This window comes from Bos indicus, chromosome 17 (genome assembly GCF_029378745.1).
Source record: "Bos indicus isolate NIAB-ARS_2022 breed Sahiwal x Tharparkar chromosome 17, NIAB-ARS_B.indTharparkar_mat_pri_1.0, whole genome shotgun sequence".
Lineage (NCBI taxonomy): Eukaryota > Metazoa > Chordata > Mammalia > Artiodactyla > Bovidae > Bos > Bos indicus.
The window spans coordinates 34,897,148-34,921,275 of record NC_091776.1 but is presented as its reverse complement, the minus strand read 5'-3'; the positions used below and the strand labels follow the sequence as shown (position 1 = coordinate 34,921,275).

General features: G+C 39.5%; 2 protein-coding genes and 1 non-coding gene across 4 annotated transcripts in view; 1 reads left to right on the top strand and 2 right to left on the bottom strand.

Annotated features, from left to right (window-relative positions):
- The window catches only part of FGF2 (fibroblast growth factor 2), a 59,617-nt gene that overhangs the window by 22,734 nt on the left and 12,755 nt on the right, over window positions 1-24,128 (top strand). The window contains exon 2 of the mRNA XM_019977015.2: window positions 16,849-16,952. Coding sequence (XP_019832574.2) covers window positions 16,849-16,952 — 104 coding nt within the window. The remainder of the gene's footprint in view (window positions 1-16,848; window positions 16,953-24,128) is intronic.
- NUDT6 (nudix hydrolase 6) overlaps window positions 12,660-24,128 on the bottom strand; it is a 78,247-nt gene continuing 66,778 nt past the window's right edge. Inside the window, exons 8-10 of one of the 2 annotated variants that reach the window (XM_070770151.1) lie at window positions 23,174-23,234; window positions 18,824-21,292; window positions 12,660-15,057 (exon numbers count right to left, since the gene is read on the bottom strand). The gene's annotated coding sequence lies outside the window, so the exon portion shown is untranslated. The remainder of the gene's footprint in view (window positions 15,058-18,823; window positions 21,293-23,173; window positions 23,235-24,128) is intronic. The other variant, XM_019977384.2, reaches the window with a different exon arrangement.
- TRNAC-ACA (transfer RNA cysteine (anticodon ACA)) lies at window positions 18,468-18,539 on the bottom strand. Its single transcript has one exon. It is a non-coding gene; the product is annotated as a tRNA-Cys (tRNA).

The following is a 24,128-nucleotide window of genomic DNA, read 5'->3' as shown; positions in this document are numbered from 1 at the left end:
GTGTGATCTTGGGGAAGTAACTTCTTTAAGAACCAGTTTCCTCATCTGCCAAGTGGGGATGCTAGCTAATGATAGCTGCAGTGTTTATTTTGTGTGAATACGTCAGATAGTGAGCCCTTACTGGATGTCAGCTGTGACTATTGTTTGTTGTTCCTAAAGCTCCCCTTTATAAACTTACATCTCATCTATCTTCCAGGGCTTGAGATACCTACTGCTGGGTAACAAATGTCTCAAAAGTTAATGGCCTAAAATTACCACTTTCTTGTTTCTCACGATTCTGTGTGTCGACTGTAGTTCAGCTGGATGGTTCTTCTTCTAGCACAGTTTGAAATTTGTCGTGCAGCTGCAGTCAGACGGTGGCTGGAGCGGGAACACCTGAAACGGCTTTACGTACGTGTCTGGTCCTTGGCAGGGAAACTGGGGCCCCAGTGATCTTTCTTCACTTGGTCTCTCCATGAGACTACCTTGGGCTTCTTTACACCGAGGTTGGATCGCAAGAGCAAAGCTCCAGCCTGTAAGCACTGTTTACATCATGTTTGCTAACGTCCCATTGACTAAACTCAGTCAGCCTGGCCGAAGACTAGAGTCAATATGGGAGGGACGGACTACACAAGGTATGACTATCAAGAGGTGTGGTTCATTGCAGCCACCAAAATAAGTCTCTACCACATCCAGTTTCCAAACCCATACTGTCTGGAAAACATCTTCATTTGGACATCACTCTTAGTTTGAACATAGCTAATTCACTTCCAATTGAATATAGGCAATTTGTTGTTCTCATTGATGAGCATGGAGCTGGTGCTGGATCATAAAAGGTAGCCTCATTTTGTCAGCTTTCCTCCCGATTATTCCATCAGTTTTCTCCCAAGTTAAAAACCTAAACACAACTCCCCCCTCACCTTTTTGTTTATTTTTAACCAAAATCTAGATTTCATGAAACCTTGGCATTTATTCCTTTGTTCTCCACCCTCATGCCACCGTTGAAGTCCACATCCTTATTGTCTTGCATGTGAACAACTGCAGTAACCTTTCAGATAGGTTTTCTTTAAACACCATTTTCAGTTTGATGCCTTTCTTTTCAAGAACCTGCAGTATATTTGTTGATCTTACTGCATCAAACCTGCTTGTTTTTCCAGTGCCCTTATTTATCAGACCCTACTCCATTTGTACAACTCTTCTCTTCCACTGTTGTGTATCATCCACCCTTCAGAATCAGAGAATGAGGACGGAAGATACTTAATGAGTTTAAGTCCATCTACATTATAAATATCTTTGAACACAGAGGGGAATAGAGGAGGTGATGAGGAGGCAGAGCAAAAATCCTGAAAGTAAAATGTGAAGTGGAAGGGATTTTACTGTTGCTGTTTGTGTTTTTGAGAATTAGGTGAGAATTAAAGGAGGAAACTAGGTATTTCAGGGCGTTGGAAATTAGTTCCGTTTTAATGGAATGCCTTAAGTTTAAAAAATCTTGAACTGTCTCGTTCTTCATCGCCCTGCTCCTGGCTCAGTTGGGTTTTACATGCGATAGTCTGTTGTATTGTTATCAGTGGTGCCAGCTGTATGTTCTGACGTGGTGCTTGGCCCACACGGAGTGCCTCGTGAATGTGTGGAGGAAAAATATAAGAACTCAGTCAGACTTTTTATAAACTAAAATGGACAATATCCACAAAGTATAAGGAAAGGATGTAGTTCTCTTACATTAAATGGACAGAGATCCAGGAGGCAGTTCTGTAAATTATGTTCACCACTGAAAGCAGACGTTTGTTAGTTAAGTACTTACTCAGTGCGTGTGCTCTGGACGCTAACTGAGGCTGGGGTGAGTGCGGCTTAGCTAGTTACGCTGCATGATGAGAGCGCCCATGTCTTCTGTAGATGGGCATAGAAAATGTGTCAGGAATGTGGGAAGAGAGACCTATTACACTTTTTCTTTTTTAGACCTATAAGCTTTTTGAATCATATAACATTTAAAAAACAGGATATTGAAAGAATAACTTCCTGTTCATATGAGGGAACAACATTATAAAGTGATAAACACAGAAAGGCATGAACCTAAGGAATTGAACAAACATATTCAGTTAATCCCTGACATTATTTTGATAGTTTATTTTTATTTCAAAGGTATCATATTTTTTGTGAAATCAGTGATAGTTTTTAACCTCAGTAATTGAGATTCTGTGTAAGGAAATGGCCAGCGTTTTGAAGAATCTCTCCCATTCCACCAGCTTTCAACCACAGTTTCAAATACACTATTTTAAAGAACTTAACTCCAGAGTAGTCCACTTAACTTTATTAACTTGGACTTCAAGGCAGCTGCATTCTTTGGGGTGGAGCCATGCTCTTCTTCACTGTGATCCTGTTTTATTCCTTTAACTTCTCATCACAGCCGAAGAAGGGGCCCTATTTCTTCCTGGAGACTTAGAGGCCAAGGAGCTGTTTCCAGCTTCCTCCTGAGTCTGCCCGGCGTGTCATGCAGGGGCTGCAGGGGGAGCTGTCCTTGGGAGGGCCTCCTCAGAAGTTCTGGGGATGGGCCTTGAGCTCTTGGCTGCAGTCAGGGTTTTCCAAAGTGGAGGCCGCAGTAACGCTCGTCATTGACTGAGAGACGTGCTGCCTGGGCTATTTTCATGAGGGTCAAATAAAACTCTCTTGTCTTCAGTCTGCTTTGAAAGGTGTTTTCCTAATGATTTTACCAGTCAAACAGAATGACTGTGTGGGAGAGTGTAGTTAAAGAGCTGGAACACGCCGGGCCACTTCCCTTCTCCACCCAGTGCCCCTGCTTGCCTTTCCTCCTGAAGCTCCTCCTCTCCCAGGCACACACTCGCTGCTCTGTTTTCTGTTCTGGAACTGCCTGAATTGTGAGATTTTTGAGGAACTCCTCAATCCAGAAAGAAGTGCCAGGAACACAAACAGCTAATTGGCATTCATCCCTAGGGGAGCTGCATGACTAGCCAGGCTGGTCACATTATCTCCATGGAGCACTTAGCTTTGAGAGAGACCTTGGCACTCTCAAATCATCCTAGAAGCGTTTCCAAAAGGTAGAAAGAATTGCCAAGAAAAGGCTGTAATCAGTAGGTGCTGTATCTTTTGGGTATGTTGGACTGGTTGCAGAAATACTGGCTGGAGGCAGTGTATATTTTTGCTGTTTATCTTCATCTGATCTGCTTGTGATTTATTTCAGGGAACTCTGGCCAGGTTAATAAACCTTTGAAATGAATTTCTGATTGGTGATCCATAAGCCAGAATGCGACCTCAGCAAAGTGTATGTGTTTGCCTGTGTGCGTGTGCGCTCTTGGCTGGTGCTGAGTAGTGGCTGGCCTATCAGTTGGGGTGTATGTCCTGTGGTTTATCATGGTCCCCACTATTCCCTTCTCCTCCTGGCCTTATCACCAAGCTGCTTCCCTCTTGTCTGTTACTCACACGGTCCCTGCCAGCTTTTGAGTTTGATGCCCTGCTTTTAGTACAAGTGTTTTCAGTGGTCCTCGAATGCTGAACCCCATTTATTCTGAGACAAACCAAAGGAGCTGATAAAGATTTTTCAAGAAAATTTAGAAACATCAACTGTTATTTTTCAGTGAAAATATTTCTCAGCTTCTAGCAGGCTGCCCCTGACTGAAGGTCTGTCTGACTTGCAACAGCTTGGCCCACGTTAGGCTGTTGACTTCCTCAGGGGCCTTCTGCCACCGCCCCTTCAGACAACACAGCAGCAATTCTGAAACCTGGCGCTTCCTGCTCCAGCTTTGGAAGGCTGCTGCTGGAAGATGGCTCCTCATAAGTGGTACAGATACCTGCTCTAGGAGCCGACGCGTGTCCTGTTTATTCAGGAAACACTGTAGGAAATACGAAGAAATGTGAAGGGCCCACATGTTCTGGGGTCACCAGGGCAGTTTTTAGTGTTCTATTACTGATGAAAAATGTAAAGATCTACAACATTCCACTATCTGATGCATACAAAATTTTTCAGTCTTTTTTTTTACATAACCACCTTCCACCATCTATATTTTAATTGTAATTTGGCTCCCTTTGTTATACAGCAACTTAGCACTAGCTACACGATGGTGTGTATATGTCAATGCTGCTCTCTCCGTTCATCCTACCTTTGCCGTCCCCTGCTGTGTCCACAAATCCAGTCTCTAGTGGGTTCCTCAGTACCATTTTTCTAGATTCCACATGTATGCTTTAATATATGTTTTTCTCTTTCTGACTGACTTTGTATAAGAGACTCTAGGTTCATCACCATCTACCTTTTAAATATGGCAACAAAGAGGTAGCAAAAGTGATATTTGAACTTCATTCTTCTTTCCTCTATCCTCTGTTCCTTTACCATCTAGTGGAAATACTGAGACGCTGTGAATAGAGAATGGAAAAAATTGAGAATCTATGGGGACAGAATAGCCCATAGGCCATGTAATGAGCCTCTGTATAATTGAGAATTCGATAAAATAGAATAAGCCATCAAAAAGAATTTTCAAGTAGTGATTTGTCTTGGAATAATTTCATATTTCCCCATGATTATTAGAGTAAAATCATTAAAATGTAATGTTAACTGAAACTTTGCATCAGATTTTTTATACTGTATGGTATTGTGTTTTATTCCATGTGCCTAGATAGGACTGAGATCATGGAGAGCCATGAGTTGTAGAATGGAAAACTATCTAGAGCGTGTATACACTTGAGCCTGATTATTTGGTTTATGGGCTGTTTTACCTATGGGTTCTCAATTCTATCCATTTCTGTTCACTAAGGAAATGGAAGTTATAGTAAAAATAATATCTAGAGTTTATCTTCTTTACATTACTTGGCTTTTTTCTTTCTCAAATAATTTTGTCTCTTAAAGCACATAGTCAAATATTAATTATTAAATGAGATGACATTTTGAATTAGTTGGCTGACATTTTTTAAATGAAAAAATTTGAGATAATTTTAGATTCACTTACAATAGTAAGAAGTAACATAGAGATTCTGTGTCCCCTTTGCCTGGTTTTCCCCAGTTGTAACATCTTACAGTGCCTTTCACAGTTTCACACCAGGATGTTGACATCAACCCAGCCAAGACACAGAACATTTTCATCATCACAGGTATTCCTCAGGCTGCCCTTTTATAGCCACAGTCAGTCCCCCAAGCCCACCTCTGGCAACTGCCAGTCTCTTCTCCATTTCTATAACTTTGTGGCGAACTTATTTTTAGAAACATTTCTCCAATAGTTGACCTCTGGGAAGAAAATAGCCATTAACACTTACATAGAGCAGATGACTTTTGTAGGTGGAAGCTGGTAATTATGCATGCGTACTCAGTGCTGACTTGGGTTGCTCTGCCAGGAGACAGTGTGGGGTCCTCAACTGCAGATTACTGAGGTGTCAGAACTGAAACAGTTCTTGCCAGAAAATGCTTCTGCCAAAGGCTGTCAGAATTTTCCCTCCTGAATTACACACCTCCACAAAGCAGGCCAAGAAATGACTTGGGTGGCAAGCATTTCTAGCCTCTCCTGACACTAGAATAGTCACATACTGTCTGGCATCCCTAGTAGCTATGGAAAGGGTGAGGGAAGGTATTTTCTCTGTCAGTTTGTGATTGTCTGCTGATGAGGGAACTCTTTCCTTTTCTTTCCATCTTTGTAGTTATCTTTGCTACTGTGAAGCTCTGCATTAACCCTGTATTGCTCTTGGAGCTTCTGGAATGCCTCAAGGTGCTAAATTGTCTTTCCCTCTTCCTCCTTGTCAGTCTGACTTCATTATCTGATGCCACTAACAAAGTAAAAGCCATGGTGTGTGTTAGTCGCTTGGTCTTGTCTCTTTGCTACCTCATGCACTGCAGGTCATCAGACTCCTCTGTTCATGGAGTTCTCCAGGCAAGAATATTGGAGTGGGTTGCCATTCCCTTCTCCAGGGGATCTTCCTGACCCAGGTCTTAGGCATTGTGGGCAGATTCTTTGCCGTCTGAACCACCATTATTGCTGTTCAGTTGCCAAGTCGTGTCTGACTCTCTGCAACCCCATGAACTGCAGCACTCCAGGCTTCCGTTCTTCACTATCTGAGTTTGCTCAAACTTGTGTCCATTGAGTCAGTGTTGCCATTCAACCATCTTATCCTCTGTCACCCCCTTCACCTCTTGCCCTCAGAGTTTCCCAGCATCATGGTCTTTGCCAGTGAATTGGCTTTTCATATCAGGTGGCCAAAGTATTGGAGCTTCAGCATCAGTACTTCTAATATTCAGGGTTGATATCCTTTAGGATTGACTGGTTTGATCTTGCAGTCCAAGGGATTCTCAAGAGTCTTCTCCAGCACCACAGTACAAAAGCATCAATTCTTCCATGTTCACCCTTCTTTATGGTCCAGCTCTCACATCCATATGTGACTACTGGAAAAACCAGAGCTTTGACTATATAGACCTCTGTCAGAAAAGTGATGTCTCTGTTTTTTAATACACTCTCTAGGTTTGTCATAGCTTTTCTTCCAAGGAGCAGATTTCTTTTAATTTCATGGCTACAGCCACCATTGCCATTCATTGTGTTATTAGAAGAATCTAGAATCATCTAATGTCTGCAGCTGTTTGGACCTGTGTTACATTTGCTCGTACCTGTAGCTCAGGTAGCTCAAACACTTCCACTTTAGGACGTGAAATAGGAGATCCAGTAGATACTGTAAGAAATTGATTTTTATAAGTTTTTATGGGTTGGAATTGCTTGTAACAGCCCTGTCTTTGGCATAAATCAGCTGTACATTAAAAATTTTTATTGCAGGAATTAAATGATATGGTTTAGACATAAATGGCAAATTTGATGTTTCAGACATATTACACTTTAACTATTTTATATATTTTGTCATCATTGGTAGTCTTAAATCTCATAATGAAAACGATTTCTACTTTGTAGCTATAAGACTTGATACAAAGAAAGATTTAATCGACTCGTAAAGCCATGTCCTGAGTAACAATGAAAGAAGTCGTGGATTTCTAAGGTCCTTCCCTTCCTTCCTAGTTTTCTTTGTTATGCTAATTTTAACCTTCTTTGAAAACTGTAGAGTTGCTAAAAATTTCAATGAACTGTGTGTCTAATAATGTTCTTGTTTATAAACTTAAGTTGTGAAGAGAATGGGATGTATGGGTTCCCCCTTCCCGCCCCAGGATGATGTACAAAAGGAAATGATCAATGAACGGTTAATGAGAGTCAGTGTGAAGCTCGTTAGTCAGATTTGTGTTTTGTCCACACAAAAAAGGAATAATTGAATAAATTTAGGTTGCTGATCTTTGTTATCTGATTACTACCCTCTGGTATTCCAGACATATATGGAGATTTAAGGGTTTTCATTTTCAAGAAGTGTTTCTCTTGTTACATGGACTCCTTTGTCAGTTATCTGTGCATTAGAAAGTTTTTAGTGTGGTCTTCAGCATTAAATTGGATGATTTTTGATGTAATAAAATAAACCAATGGGTTATGCCTTGGAATTTAGTTATTAGTTACTCATGAATTACAGTTCCAAGGAGACAACTGAACCTAACTCAGTTACTTATTGACTGAAAAATATTTTATTGTAAAGCTAGGGTTGGACACGACTGAGCGACTTCACTTTCACGCATTGGAGAAGGAAATGGCAACCCACTCCAGTATTCTTGCCTGGAGAGTCCCAGGGACAGGGGAGCCTCGTGGGCTGCCATCTGTGGGTTCGCACAGTCGGACATGACTGAAGCGACTTAGCAGCAGCAACACACTTTATCATCAAGTTTTAAATTAATGTTGGTTTTGAATGAGTAAGGAAGGGATTAATATGTGTGCAGTGCTCTAAGAGGAGGATGTCAGGAATATGAGTACTGTCAGCTGTAGACCTATATAGTGATCCTTGAAATAGTGTTAGATAACTGCTTTCTGATTATTTTTGTGTACTAAATTACAAATTTCACTTTGCTTTGACTTCAGATTATTTAAATGAGAAGTAACATTAATGTTGGACCAACTAAAGAACACCATGCATTTGCCACCAGAATGTAAGCTACGTGAGGGCAGACACTTTGTAGTTCTTGGTTCCTGTTGTATTTCTAGCTCCTAGAACAGTTTCTGACACATGAGGCAAGTGTGATACCATTTTGTTGAATGAATGAATAAATATTAAACACAGGACAATAGGTTGAGAAATTGTATAAGGCCTGTGTCTTCTTTGCAGTAAGTACCTTTTAGTTTACTTCCCTTGAGAATAGTGAAACTATAAATTTCATCAAGAGGCTTTTGAGTTCCTCTTCACTTTCTGCCATAAGGGTGGTGTCATCTGCATATCTGAGGTTATTGATATTTCTCCCGGCAATCTTGATTCCAGCTTGTGTTTCTTCCAGTCCAGCGTTTCTCATGATGTACTCTGCATATAACTTAAATAAACAGGGTGACGATATACAGCCTTGACAAACTCCCTTTTCCTATTTGGAACCAGTCTGTTGTTCCGTGTCCAGTTCTAACTGTTGATTCCTGACCTGCATACGAATTTCTCAAGAGGCAGATCAGGTGGTCTGGTATTCCCATCTCTTTCAGAATTTTCCACAGTTGATTGTGATCCACACAGTCAAAGGCTTTGGCATAGTCGATAAAGCAGAAATAGATGTTTTTCTGGAACTCTCTTGCTTTTTCCATGATCCAGCAGATGTTGGCAATTTGATCTGTGGTTCCTCTGCCTTTTCTAAAACCAGCTTGAACATCAGGAAGTTCACAGTTCACGTATTGCTGAAGCCTGGCTTGGAGAATTTTGAGCATGACTTTACTAGCGTGTGAGATGAGTGCAATTGTGTGGTAGTTTGAGCATTCTTTGGCATCGCCTTTCTTTGGGATTGGAATGAAAACTGACCTTTTCCAGTCCTGTGGCCACTGCTGAGTTTTCCAGTTGATGATGGACAGGGAGGCCTGGCGTGCTGCGATTCACGGGGTCGCAAAGAGTCAGATACGACTGAGCGACTGATCTGATCTGATCTGATACATTTGTTGAAGAGTTGCAGAGGTTTTACAAGTTCCCCTGTGCCTTTACCCAGCCTTCCCTGAAGTTAACTTCTTACATAATTTACACAGAAGTGTGGCATTTTACTCAAAAAAAAAAAAAAAAAAAAAAGCTGATACTGGTACATTACTATTTGCAGACTTCATTTAGATTTCACCACTTTTCCCACTAACATCCTTTCTTTGTTTCAGATCCAATCCAGAATATTATGTTGCATTTAGAGTCTTAATTTTAATGCAGAATATTATACTACTTGGAAAGAATAACAGTTTTGTCTCTTAGTTTCCAAATCTCTGTATGCATATATGTGTGGTGGTGGTGTAGGGATTAGGTATGTGTATAGTACATACCCTCACGGGCTGGCTGAGAGAGAGAGTGTGTGGGTGTGTGTGTGGTGTAGGTATTAGATGCGTGTATAATACATACCCTCAAAGGCTGGCATGGACTGACCACTCTTCCAGGTTCTACACCCTGTACTCCTCCTGTAAGTGTTGGTGCTCCCCAGGATTCCGTCCTTTGCCTTTAATTCATGCCTGCTACACACTGTTCTGGATCTCATTTTAGTCTTCCTGTGTGGGTTTGGAGCAGCCTGTGCATCCAAGGTAGCCACTGTTTGCTATGATTAACCAGATCTTTATTCTAGCAGATTTCTTCTTTGAGCTCCATATTCATAAAGCTGACTATCTTTTGGATGCCTGTGTCTGCATTTTCCAGAGACTTCCAGTATTACTTTAAGGGAACGTAGCTGATCATCTTGCCAACTTGCCTCTCCTTTTGTATATCCCACCTCAACAAAGAGAACAGTTCTTTCTTTCCTTGTGTCCTTACCTCCGTTATCTCCATTCCTTTCAGATCTATTTTTGTTTCCTTCATTTCTCACATATTTATCAAGTTCTCTCCATCCAATTTCATACAAAGCACTCATTCTTTCATCCTTTTTCAAATTCCTTAACACAGTATTCAGAGCCTCCGGCCTCACTCTGTCCCGTGACACCCTCTTCCACAGCACACACAGCACCCTCACTGTGCTGGCCATATCCATGAACCTGACGTTTGTGGCTATGCCATGCCGTCTTTCTCCTTTGCAAGTTTTGTCAGGATGCTTTTGTTGTTGTCCCTACTCTCTTCTGAGTAACTCCTGCTAATTCTGTTGGTCTCCATTCAGTTGTCACTGCTTCAGGAAGCCTCTCCTCTCCAGGCTGGGTTAGGTGTACCTTCTGAGTGCTCTTGGGTAGCTTGTGTGAATTCCTCTCATGGAACTTACAGTACTGACCTTGTTTAGTTACCTGTACCATCTCTCTTCTTGACAATACTGTATGTTTCTTAAGGTCAAAGACTTGTTTCCTATTGCTCTGCACAGTTCCTGGCACATAGCTGTTACTAACAAATGTTTATTGAATGAATAAATGTATTCCCTGTTCTAGGAAACACTGACTTATGTTTCCAAAAACCATATCCTTTTACCAGGGACAAACTTCTCTAAACGTCAGCTTATTTATGTATGAGCAGGGTGCACTGCTGGAGAAGGCGATGGCACCCCACTCCAGTACTCTTGCCTGGAGAATCCCAGGGACGGGGGAGTCTGGTGGGCTGCCGTCTATGGGGTCATACAGAGTCGGACACGACTGAAGCGACTTAGCAGGAGCAGCAGCAGCAGCAGGGTGCACTGCATGACCTCTAAGTCCGCTCTAACAAGTTAGTATTTATGATTTTAAGATTTATCATCCCTTGAGCCTATTCAAAGGAAAATGATACAAATTCCAAAAAAGGAGTTGCAAAATGTTTTGAGCCATAGTGTCACATTGAAATAATCCTTTGGCTGGCTTTTTGGTTATACTGCGTAACTAAATGTGTCAGATGTTAATGGTCTGAGCACTTGAACATTTGAGTAGTTTACTTACTGTGATCAGAGTTTCTGTTTCTTTGCTTACCTATCTAAATCATTTTAGAAAGACCATGTAAATTCTCCTTTGCTAAAGACTGTCAAGTAAAAAGTAGACAACTGTTTATGGATATTGTAGATGGGATTTAAGACGTAACTGTATTATGATGGGACCAAGTGATGACTAGTGAAGTGAGTGTGTGCAAGTCACTCAGTTGTGTCCAACTCTTTCGGACTATACGATCCATGGAATTCTCCAGGCCAGAATGCTGGAATGGGTAGCCTTTCCCTTCTCCAGGGGATCTTCCCAACCCAGGGATCAAATCCAGGTCTCCCACATTGCAGGCAGTTTCTTTACCAGCTGAGCCACAGGGAAGCTTGCCTAATGATAAGGTTCTTCAATTCGGTGCTTTACAGCTTTTGTTTTTATGCTACAGCAGAGGGGGAAAAAAGTTGAATTTTAAGCTTGGATAACACACTTTTTCCAAGTTCATCTCTTACTGGACTTAAATATCAACATTAGGAAGCCATGAGAAGTCTTACGTTTATCAAAACTGTTGACTTCTGTGCATCCAAAACCTGAACATAGATTGGTGGTCTCCAGCATGCTGAAAAGACCTGGGCTATATCAGGGTTCAGAGGTCCAATTTAGAAAGAACGGTTTTCTATTGTAGATTATTTTTAAGAACTTTCAAAATGTAAAATATAATGTAGATACAGGAAACCATATAAAACAAATTCGTATATTAATGGGTTATTACTAAGTGAACATTCTTATAACCACCACTCAGGTTAGAAAACAGAACTTTGCCAGCCACCCCAGACGCCTCTCTGTGTCTACTGCCTCTCCAATAAAGTACACAGATTTCTAATTACTTTGAATTTCTTAGTAGTTTCATCACAGTGATAGGCATCCTTAAATATTCTAGTTTAGTTTTGCTTTTTAAAGTATGAGCTTTAGGCCTTTTTTAGTCTCAGATCCCCCTTCCATCTTTTTTTCCTCCATAGTAATTGATTGATTGTTGAAGAAACTAGATTATTTGACCTGCGAGGTTTCTCAGTCTGGATTATGCCTGTTGCTCGAGCTGTCTCAGACTTGGCTGTTTAGGCTTCGGGGCTGTCTCCTGCCTCAGTCCTGAAATGACAATCTGCCTGGAATATCATTTCTTTTAATCTCCCTACCCTGTACCTTGTTTGTGATATTATCTCCTACATATCTTTCAAACCTTAGCTCAAATCTCATCTCTCCTAGAAAGATTCTCGGATTTTTTCATCTGATAATATATGTCATTTTCTGTAATCTCATAGCACCTGTATAATACTCATGTACAATACCAAGGACATTACAGCAATGAGTTCCTTGATCCATTTTTCTTTTGCGTGAGATGCTTTCAACTCACCAGATGTTCACAAGGTATTTCTCTGTGCCTGGCATGGGATAGAGACAGATAAAGTATAGTTCCCTTTTGGATGATATGCTTCTTACATCTCTTTTAATTGAGATACTTCCTCTTCCTCTTGTTACTCATAAATGCAGTTATTTTCAGTCATGTTTAATATGGCATACACTTGGTATTTTATACAGCATATAAAAATTGGCTCACAATGGATCAAAACCTAAATATACAAGGTAAAACTAAAACACTTAAGAGAAAAGCATAGGCATAAGTCTTCATGACCCTGGGTTAGGCAATAGTGTCTCCAATACGACAAGCAATGAAAGAACAAAATCAATACGTTGGATTTCATGAAAATTAAAAAATGTTTATGCATCAAAGGATAACATCAAGAAAGTGAAAAGACAACCCACAGCATGGAAGAAGATATTTATTTGCAAGTCAGATATCTGATTAGGGCTTGAATCTAGAACATATACAACTCAACATGAAAGTCTTTAAAAATGAGCCAAGGATCTGAATAGACATTTCTCTAAAGATACACAAATAGCCAATAAACACATGAAAAGATATTCAGCATCAGAAAAATGCAAATGAAAACTAAGAGATAACCACTCTATACCCAATCAAAATAACTATAATAGGAAAACAAAAACCCAGGACTACAAAAAAAAGTGGCCTGGATGTGGAGAAACTGGACCCCTTAATTTCTTGTGAGAATGTAAAATGGTTGCTTTGAAAAACAATGTGACAGTTTCTCAAATGATTAAACATGGTACCATATTGACTTTTCAGTATATGTCCAAGAGAAAAGAAAATGTGTCTATACAAAATCTTGTACAGGAATGTTTGTAGCAGCATTATTCATAACAGCCAAAAACTGGAAACTGTCTATCAAACTGGGTGAGTAAATCAAATGTGGTCTAATTCAATGGAATGTTATTTGGCAATAAAAAAGAATGAAGTGCTGATGCATGGCCATAACGTGAGTGAAACTTGAAAACATGCTAAGTGAAGGAAGTCAGTCACAAAAGACCACATATTGTATGACCACATTTATATGAAATTTCCAGAATAGGCACATCTATAGAGATAGGAGGCAGATTAGTGGCGGCCTAGAGTTGGGATGGTGGTACTGGGAACATAGGAGGTGTGGGATGAAGATGTTCTAAAACTGATTGTGGTGATGGCTGCACAACCTTGTGACTGTATTAAAAACCATGGAACCACGAATACTTTACATGAATTGTATCTTGACTTAAAAAACAAAAGTACCAGTACTAGTTTAGTACAAGTACTTTAGTACAAGTACTGGTACTAAACTACTTTAGTACAAGTACTGGTACTAAACTAGTACCAGTACTAGTTTAGTACAAGAGCCATTGACAGTACTTAAACATCATGGTAACTCTGGAGAAAGAACTTCTAAGCTGGAGTTAACTGATATGAACAGTTCAAGTCAGCTAGGCAAATAAGCCGCTTACCGTGCTGGCAGTTTTTTTGTTTTTTTTTTTAGCATAGTTTTCAAATGACGATGTTAAGAGAATAAAGTCTCAGGTAAATGAAGCCTACCTGATCTCAAAAGGGAAAAATGTCAGATCAGGTTAGTTGACAATGTTATTCTTATATTCCATATACTTACTGATTTGTCAATTTTTTGCTTCAGTTCTGTTTTTTTTCCTTGAGGTATCTCTCCTGATTATGAAATAACTTTGCTCATATCTAGTTACACTAGTTGCCTTGAAGTCCACATCAGATACTAATATAGCCATACCAGCATTCTTAATAGGGTGTGCAACTTATGTTTTTCCCACATTTTCAATTCGCTCATATCTTTGTATTTAAAGTGCTTTTCTTGTAAACAACATAGTTGGGTTTTGCCTTTTATCTTGTTGACAGTTTTTTCACCTTTAAAAAGTGAAGTATTTAGTTCCTTTATATTTAATTATTGATATGTTGAGTCCCTTGGACTGCAAGGAGATCCAACCAGTCCACATTCTGAAGGAGATCAGCCCTGGGATTTCTTTGGTGGAAGGAATGATGCTAAAGCTGAAACTCCAGTACTTTGGCCACCTCATACGAAGAGTTGACTTCTTGGAAAAGACTCTGATGCTGGGAGGGATTGGGGACAGGAGGAAAAGGGGACGACAGAGGATGAGATGGCTAGATGGCACCACTGACTCGATGGACGTGGGTCTGAGTGAGCTCCGGGAATTGGTGGACAGGGAGGCCTGGGGTGCTGCAATTCATGGGGTCGCAAAGAGTCAGACACGACTGAGCGACTGGACTGAACTGATTGATAATGTTTGGGTTTAATTTGCCATCTTGGAATTTGTTTACCCCATTTGTTCTTTGTCCTTTTGTTTCTCTTTTCCTGCCTTCTTTTGGGTTGTAGTCTTCCATATTCCATTTTTCTGAGACAAAAATGGCCCAGCTGTTAACTGTTGGGGTAGTTCAGGAGTTAACTTTGCTCTTGAACTCCACCTTGTCTTTTCAGATCTCTCTTCATCCTCCTTTTCATTTAGTGAAGGCTCAGTGCTTCTCGGGGGCTCTCAGCTCTGTTCTGCTTCCAGACTTCAGTGGATAGCTGCTTTGCACTCAGCAAGGCCTAGGTGATTCAGAAGGCTCTGAGGCCCTTCTGTTCTGTCTTCTGCCTTTCGGGTGTGATGGTTGTACACTAGGTGTAAGCTCTGTAGGAGAGAACTGGCAGGTGGGTATGGAATTGCTCTTTGATATCAGCAGCTGTTAAAAGTCTGTAAAAGTTCAGCTGGTTTATTCATACTCCCCATTTTGGCAGGATTATTCTTCTTCCTGTTAAAAATGGAAGCAGGTCATCTCTTTTTGTGGGGAAGGGACCCCAAATGTGGAATTAAGTGAAATTTTGTTTGTTTAGATCTCTCTATACCTCAGATCTGATGGGTTTTTAAAGAAAATCTATGATTTTGTGGATTATCCAGCTTCTTATTGTTTTAGGCTCTGGTTCCTGTCTCTGTTTTTATGGTTATATGGTAACAAACACTTTTCAGGCATTGACAGTTTACTTTTTAGTGGCTTATCAAATAACAGTATCCAAACGTGAATTCCCAAGGAATCTATGAAAGGCCAATGAATAAATGAATGACATTTACTTTTGCTTCTGAGTCACTGGTATTGACCACATGTTAATATCCATAATCTGACTTATGAATAGAAATTATACATTTACAAAATGGTGGGCTGGAGCTAGGCTAGTTTATTGATAGATTGCCAGAAAAAAGTATAGTGATTGTGCAGTCATGAGCATTTATACAACCTCATGAGTTAAAAAGAGATGCTCATATATCATATATGACTTAAGGATCTAATCATTAATAGAATTTTGCTTATATTTGTCAAAAATCTTTTCTACATTTTTCCATAATGTTGTGAAAAACTCTGTTTTCATGACTTGATTATATTCCTTTTACTTTGTATCTTATTTATTTATTTCTATTTTACTTTGTCTCTTTTAAGATTCTGCAGAAGAATTTCACCTGGAATGACTGGTACATTGAGGAGAATCAGACATAAAATTAAATGTCCAACAAATGTCTTTTTTACTTGATTCCCTTTGTGGTAATTTATAATGCAGGTTATGAGAAACACAGTTCTGAGAAGTCTGACAGTAAAGAGTTAATCTGACTTACCAAGAATTTCTTAAATTTAACTAGCCCCAGAACCTGTTTTTTAAGTAATCTGTTAGTCAAAATACATTTTGGAGAATGCTGCCTCTGAATAGCAAAAGAGAAATTTTAAACTTAATTTTCATTGAGTTGATCAGATGATTATTTGTCCATCTAGCATTATCATGCTTATGTAATATCTATTTTTTGTTTGTTTTCTGACGATCTGTTTAATATTGACAGTGTAGTGTAACACCTTGGTCATCCTCTTCAGGATCTTATAGGCTGAAATCTTCATCACACCATATAAGCAAATTAAATGTAAACATTATTTTTTTGCAAATATCTAGTTGAAAAACAAAATCTATATATCAAAATCTGTCTATTTTTTTGCAAATATCTAGTTGAAAAACAAAATCTATATATCAAAATCTGTCCATAAAGAAAGATGAATACATTTGCATTGTATTGAATGGAAAGCTAGAAATAAGAAACTCAAGGAAATACAAACCAAAAGATAATAGTGAGCAATTATATTTTATTTGTGAAGAACAGGTTAAAAATAGCTTTTAAAGAATTTAAACTTTAGTAGTGTGAAAATTCTCTTAATTGGTTTATATATTTATGTACCCTTCAAATATGTACACTCAAAAAAAAAATCTTTAGTTAACAAGGCCAAGTGGAGGTAATTACCTATTGAACAAGAGAAATTCTCCATCTGTCCCTCTTATCAGCTGACACTGGAGTGAGAAGGGAGTCTGGAGGCACTTGTGCTCTAGAGGGTCATTCGCTCTAATAGAATTTAATTGACGTTTCACCTCGGCCGCCAGCTCCTTGCCAGGGTGGACTAGCTGGTTGCCTGCGTGTCTCAATCTTTTCCCTGTATGTTGCCTAAATGTGTTATGTAGATGCCTCATTTTCCTATGATACTACAAAGGTAATTTTTCTCTGTTACTTATAGTCAAACTACAACTTCAAGCAGAAGAGAGAGGGGTTGTGTCTATCAAAGGAGTGTGTGCAAACCGTTACCTTGCTATGAAAGAAGATGGAAGATTACTAGCTTCTGTAAGTAATGCTTTCTGTATTTATATTTTTTTCTTTAACTTTTATTGCTGTAAATTTACTAGTATTGGTATTTATTAAATTTTTACTAAGGTTTTGTAAATATTATACCACTTAATCTTCACATTCATATAAATAGAGAGTATTATACTCTTATTTCACAGATGTAAAAACTATAGTCCTGAGGGAGAAATAAAGCAACCAAGAAAAGACAGCTCGTGTGAGGCAGAGTCTGGAGGGCAAGCCAGGTGGTCTTAACTGTCTTGACTCCCGAGTAGGCACTCTAATTCACTGCATTTTGCTGCAAAGCTATTATTTAGTTATAAAAATATATTGTGCAGTTGTCTGAAGAGCATTGGGATGGACATATTAAATTTTGAGTATGAGTTTTAAAACTTCTTTAAAATTTGACATACAAAACACTATATAGAATACTCTCTGCCATGGACTGCAGCCTACCAGGATCCTCCGTCCATGCAATTTTCCAGGCAAGAGTACTGGAGTGGGGTGCCATTGCCTTCTCCAGGGGATCTTCCCGACTCGGGGATTGAACCCAGGTCTCCCACAATGCAGGCAGACACTTTACCCTTTGTGCCACCAGGAATGCCTGTGGGCTCCTCACTTAGGTACAAATGCTGGCTCTGTCACTTATTAGCTGTTTGTTCCTGGGCAAACTATTCTGAGTTCGTTCCCTTAGCTATAACACAGAGACAACAATGATCCTATCTCAGTTTTTGTGCAGACTAGTTTATATCAAGTGCCAAAATCAGGGTCTCTTATACATAGTAGTGCTCCAGATTTTCACCTCCTCCTCCTGTTCTCACTTATAAACAAGCTCATTTATGAGCAGAGACTTTTTAACTTTTTATCACTGCCATGCCAGGGTCCTCACTCCTGGCTAGTATCTTCTCCATTAATGCAGGTTCTCTGTCAACTTCTACCATTATTATTACAACTGGGATTGCATGTCTGTTGACCAGACTGCGTGGGGAATGATGCAGGGAAACAGAGCAGTATAATAGACACAGACCCTACTTGTGTCATTGCGGGAGTAGGAAAGACATGTACCTAAAAGTGTGTTTATACACAAACCTCAGCCATGATACCAGTAGCAGTTAGAAGCTCTCTATAACTTTCCTCACAGAAGGGATCTAACAATACTTATTAGGTGTTTTGAGCTTATACAGATAGTTTTTGATTTTTTTTTTTTCTGAGTGAAGATCTTTGGATTTCTTTTTAATTAACTTAATGGTGTGTAGTTGACAATGTCACATTAGTTTCTGCTGTACAGCAAAGTGAGTCAGTTATACATAATATATTCTTTTTAAGATTCTGTTCCCATATAGGTCTTTAGGATTTGAGTAGAGCTCCCTGTGCTATAAAGTAAGTAAGTAAAGTTGCTCAGTCGTCTCCGACTCTTTGCGACCCCATGGACTGTAGCCTACCATGCTCCTCCGTCCATGGGATTCTCCAGGCAAGAGTACTAGAATGGGTTGCCATTTCCTTCTCCAGAAGATCTTCCCAACCCAGGGATCGAACCCGGGTCTCCTGCACTGTAGGCAGACGCTTTACCATCTGAGCCACCAGGGAAGCTTTTACTAGTTATCTGTTTTATATATGTGTACATGTCATTCTCAATCTCCTAATTTATCCCTCCCTCCTGGGTAATTATCAGTTTTTTACACCTGTGACTCTATTTCTACTTCTAAAATAAATTCACTTGTACCATTTCTTAAGATTCCACATATAAGCAATGATATTTGTCTTTGATTTACTTCTCTCGGTATGACAATCTCTAGGTCCATTCATGTTGCTACAAATGGCATTATTTCATTTTTTTTATGACTGAGTAATATTTCATTGTATATACATACCACATCTTCTTTATCCATTCCTCTGTTGATAGACATTTAGGTTGCTTCCATGTCCTGGCTATGTAAATAGTGCTGCAACAAACACTGGAGTGGCATGTATCTTTTTGAAATATGGTTTTCTCCAGATATATGCCTAGGAGTAAGATTGCTGGGTTATATGGTAACTATTTTTGGTTTTCTGAGAAGCCTCCATACTATTCTCCATAATGACTGTACCAATTTACATTCCCACTAACAGTGTAGGAGGGTTCCCCTTTCTCCACATCCTCTTCTAGCATTTATTGTTTGTGGATTTTTAAATTAATGACCATTCTGACTGATGTGAGGTGATACCTTATTGCTCTAGTAATTAGTGATGTTGAGTATCTTTTCATGTGCCTCTTGGTCATTTGTACATGATCTTTGGATTTCTGAAGGGACTGAAACATACTTACAGAGAAAAAGAATATTCACTGAGTGATCATGTGATTAAGATATCTTTATTATGATATGTTTGTGATTTTTGCAGGATAAAAGTCTAGGTGTAAAGGTGCTTTCTCTCTCCCTTTTTGTAAAGGAATAAAAATTTAGAATGGTCTTCAAGAATAGTCAGTGTCTTTGAGTGTAAGGCAGTGGCACCCCACTCCAGTACTCTTGCCTGGAAAATCCCATGGATGGAGGAGCCTGGAAGGCTGCAGTCCATGGGGTTGCTGAGGGTCGGACACGACTGAGCGGCTTCACTTTCACTTTCACTTGAGTGTACTAGATACTATGCTAGGCATTAGGATGATAAAACTGAATGCCAAATGGCCTGTGCCTTTAATGAGTGGCAGTCCTGGGGAGGCAGAATTGTAAATAAGTATTTGTAGTAACGTGTAGGAGAAGGCAATGGCACCCCACTCCAGTACTCTTGCTTGGAAAAATCCCATGGACGGAGGAGCCTGTTAGGCTGCAGCCCATGGGGTCGCTGAGAGTCGGACACGACTGAGCGACTTCACTTTCACTTTTCACTTTCATGCATTGGAGAAGGAAATGGCAGCCCACTCCAGTGTTCTTGCCTGGAGAATCCCAGGGACAGGGGAGCCTGGTGGGCTGCCGTCTATGGGGTCGCACAGAGTCGGACACGACTGAAGTGACTTAGCATAGCATAGCATAGTAACGTGTAAGGGGATTGATACGTTCCTTTTCTATCTTGCATGGATGCATAGTAATATAGGAAAGGAAGTGATTAAATGTGTCTAGATTGGGGAAGATGACCTATAAGAGGATTGAATGGAGATTGGGTTATGGGTAATTTTAGGACACAGCACATGCAGAGACATGGATGCAGGAAGCTTACTAGGAGTCTCTCCAGAAGTACAGTTTACTACTGTGGGAGTGTAAGGTGCAAAGGCAGTACGAGGTAGAAGGGAAGAGATGTGGCTGGAGAGGCAGGTAAACTGCCTCCTGAAATATCTAATGTGTCATGTTGCAGTCAGCAGTGGGAAGCTGTGAAGTGTTTTAAGAAGACACACATCAGATTTGAATTTGAGAAAGTTCTCTTGCAGCAATGTGGAGGATGGACTGGAGGGGGCCAGGACTGGTGGAGACAGAGCAGTTAGAAGGCTATGGGAATAGTCCAAGCAAGTGATAAGAATCTGGCAATAACAGGATGGAGCAATGAAGTTGATCAGGTTTAGGACTGGAATAAAGGAAAAAGTCAAAGATGACATCTGGGTTTCCAGTTTGGATGAAGAGGTAGATGAGAAAGGGGTTAGAAGAAAAGAGCAAGTTCTAGGAAAAGGTAATACAGGTTCAAATTTAGTCTTATCTAGTTTGAGCTGTCTAAGAGAAATTCAGGTGAAGATGTGTAACTACACAGTTGGAATTATGGGTTTGGACTTTAGAAGTCTGTGTTGACCTCGGTGTCATCAGTATATAGTGGATAAATAAGGGGAATGGATGGACTTTCCTAGGCGGAAAAAAAAAAAAAAAAAAAAAATATATATATATATATATAGCAATGAAGACTACTTGCATGTCTTCCACTGTTCTTGCTACAAGCCTGTTGTCAACTCAAGGGATGATGTAATACTTGGGAATGTACTGAAGTAGCTAGCATGTTAAATATTTCCAGGACAGTGAATCTGAGGTTAACTCCAGTATTTTCACCTCAGGACGTGACAGACACACACAGTGCGAATCACTTTGTCTTCTATAATAGTGTTGATTTGGCTACCACCAGACAGTAACGGTGGTGGAGATAAGAAAGGAGATGACAACGTTAGCTTCTGTCTTAACTACGGACAACACTAGTCAAAATGGTTTCAAAGCTCCAGACTTTGCTATGTCTGTCTCAGTCTGGCTCAGTGAGTGACTTCAGATTCTTACCCTGTGGTTTTCCATTATTGAGATTAGAAGATCCAGTAACCTGGTAATCATGGTGTTCCTGTAAGATCATCACTGGAGGGGTTATTTATCTTGAGAACATAGGCTGGAACTTAGGTTCATCTGTAATGATAAAAGGCTCTATAATTATCTAAAGTGATGATAACAAGCTATTCTACTTTATTTATGAAAACTTTTTTTTTTAATTGAAGTTTAGTTGATTTATAATGTTTTAGTTTCTGGTATACAGCAAAGTGATTCAGTTTTACACACACATGCACCTGGCAGTTTAGTCTTTGGGGTTGCAAGAACTGGACACTTCTTAGCGACTAAACCACCACCACATACATACACACATTTTTTTCACATTCATTTCCCTTATAGATTATATAAGACACTGAATATAGCTCTCTGTGCTATAAAGTAGACTTTGTTGCCTTTTTTTATATACAGTAGCTTATATCTGGCAATCCCAAACTCTCTATTCTTTTTCCCCTTTGGTAAGCATTAGTTTGTTTTCTATGTCTATGGGTCTGTTTCTGTTTTGTAAATAAGTTGATTTGTATATTTTTCAGATTCCACATATAAGTGATATGTAGTATTTCTCTTTTTCTGTCTGATGGACTTCACTCAGTAAGATAATCTCTAGGTCCACCCATGTTGCTTCTATGGCATTATTCTGTTATGGCTGAGTACTATTCCATTGTGTTTATATACCACATCTTCCTTATCCACTCATCTGCTGATGGATATTTAGGTTGAGAAGCTACTCTACAGTGCATCTCTGAAACTACTGGGGTTATAAAAGAGGAGAAAATTTATGACACTAGACCTAAAAACTGAGCTTTCTTCTCATTCTTACAGAATACTCTACAAGTGAGAATTCAGAGAATTTTGACTCCTTCTCTTGGTAAATAGGCATTAAGTGTCCCAAACTTGCTTCTGTACCATCAGAAGCATAAACTACTCTAAAATGAAGTGTTTTCTAGTGTCTCCCTTAGCTAATAAGCAGGACCTTTCACAATATTTATGGTCACAGCATTTTTAGTCTTAAATATATTTCTGTCCCCTTGGACAGAAATTAATTCTTCCTGATACAACAGACTTCCTTTAGATTGGTATAGCAAGAGTTAAATCAGCAATGCTCAGATATTTACCACAAACTCTGAAGGGACAAAGCCACAGTTGTTACACATAAATGGAAAATTCAGGATTTATCGATTTTCTTTGAGGAATGGCACCAGCCAAGATCCATTTGTTCCAGCTCCCGTCCTAGAAGCTATTCCTGCCAAGTTCATGAGTTAATCTCTAGTCTTACGATACAGTTTGTATGGCTTTCTGCCTTGCGTTTCAACAGCCATCCTCTTTCAGATTAGTCTGGGTGGGCTGAGTCAATTTTCAGATGAAAAAGTAAGTGTCGCTACTCCCAAACCAAGGAGGTGGTTCAGTAAGTGGCATACTTCTTGGAGCCAGATCCATAGGCATTGAGCTGTCAACAGCAGCTTTTAGATACGAAATTAAAAGTCTTGACCCTTGGCTATTAATATCATCTTGCCAACATTTACTGGGTTGAAATGAATCACTGATGGTGAGACATCCCATAGCTAGGGATGTCACTGGGGACCCACTCAGGTGACTTCCCAGAGACTACTGGACATGTAAGAAAAAAAGCAAAACGACTTTGCATGTAAGTCCAAGGTTGTGACCAGTAGCCATCATGTGGGGATGCAGATGTTCCTTATTATGTAGAGACACTGGGTTTATGAACTTGAACTTGCCAAAGGCATAATTCTTTCCACTCTTCTTTTACGGGGCCCTATTTCACATCCATCCCTGGGTTCTTCTGCATTTCCCCCTGTGTGTGATTCCTACACAGATTTATAAAACTCGTTTCCCTCGCCTCAGAAAGAGCATTCTGGACAATAAAACATTTTAGTTTCTAGGAGTCACATTAGGTTGACTACCACCAGTTGAGAGTATAAAAACAAGACTTAAGTTGTGTACCTTTTTTATTTTTTTCCCCAACATCTTCACATGTTAAGGGTCTTCTTCCTCCTCTTCGAAGCTAGAAAATATAAATGTACAAGCAGTAACTAAATTTATCTGCCAAAGCATAAATTAAGGCTGACGTTGAGTATTCTTTAATACACAACAGACTCCTTATTCCACTCCATGGCAAGATAAATTCTGTTGCTATGAGCAACAGAAGCCCATAACAAATATTAGAATTTGATTTCTTCAGTGTTCAAAAATTGCATATAATAAGGTTAACTGCGATCTTAAGTTTAAATCACCAAACCTCAGTGTTAGCACTGGTATGAAAAAATTTGCCTGATCTTTATCTGCTAGAAAGTTGCATGTTGTTTTCTATATTATGTGATATATTGTGATAACCTAAACAAAATAACTTAGTATTAGAATGTATTTGACCTGTGTTGATCCATATGAAATATGCAAAAATTATATTATCTGAGGATACACATTTAATTATTGGAAAATACTTTTTCACTTATCAAATAGGGGGCCTTATAATGAAATGAAATTTACACACATAGTAAAGGAAAAGATTTTTGAGGGTTCACTTAGATTGGCAAAATATACTGATTAAATTTGTCAGAAAAATGCAGTAATTAAAGAGCAATATATATCATTTTAATTTTCTTTAAAATCATTTTTAAAAGATAAAAAGCTTCCCTGGTGGCTCAGATGGTAAAGAATCCACCTGCAGTGTGGGAGACCTGGGTTTGATCCCCAAGTCAGAAGATGCCCTGGAGAAGGAAATGGCAACCCACTCCAGTATTCTTGCCTGGAGAATCCCATGGACAGAGGAGCCTGGCAGGCTGCAGTCCATGGGGTCTTGAAAAGTAGGACATGACTGAGCAACTGACACTTAACACTAGATTAGATGCAAACACTACTACATATTAAGAACTACTGCTTTTTTTTAGAAACCAATCAT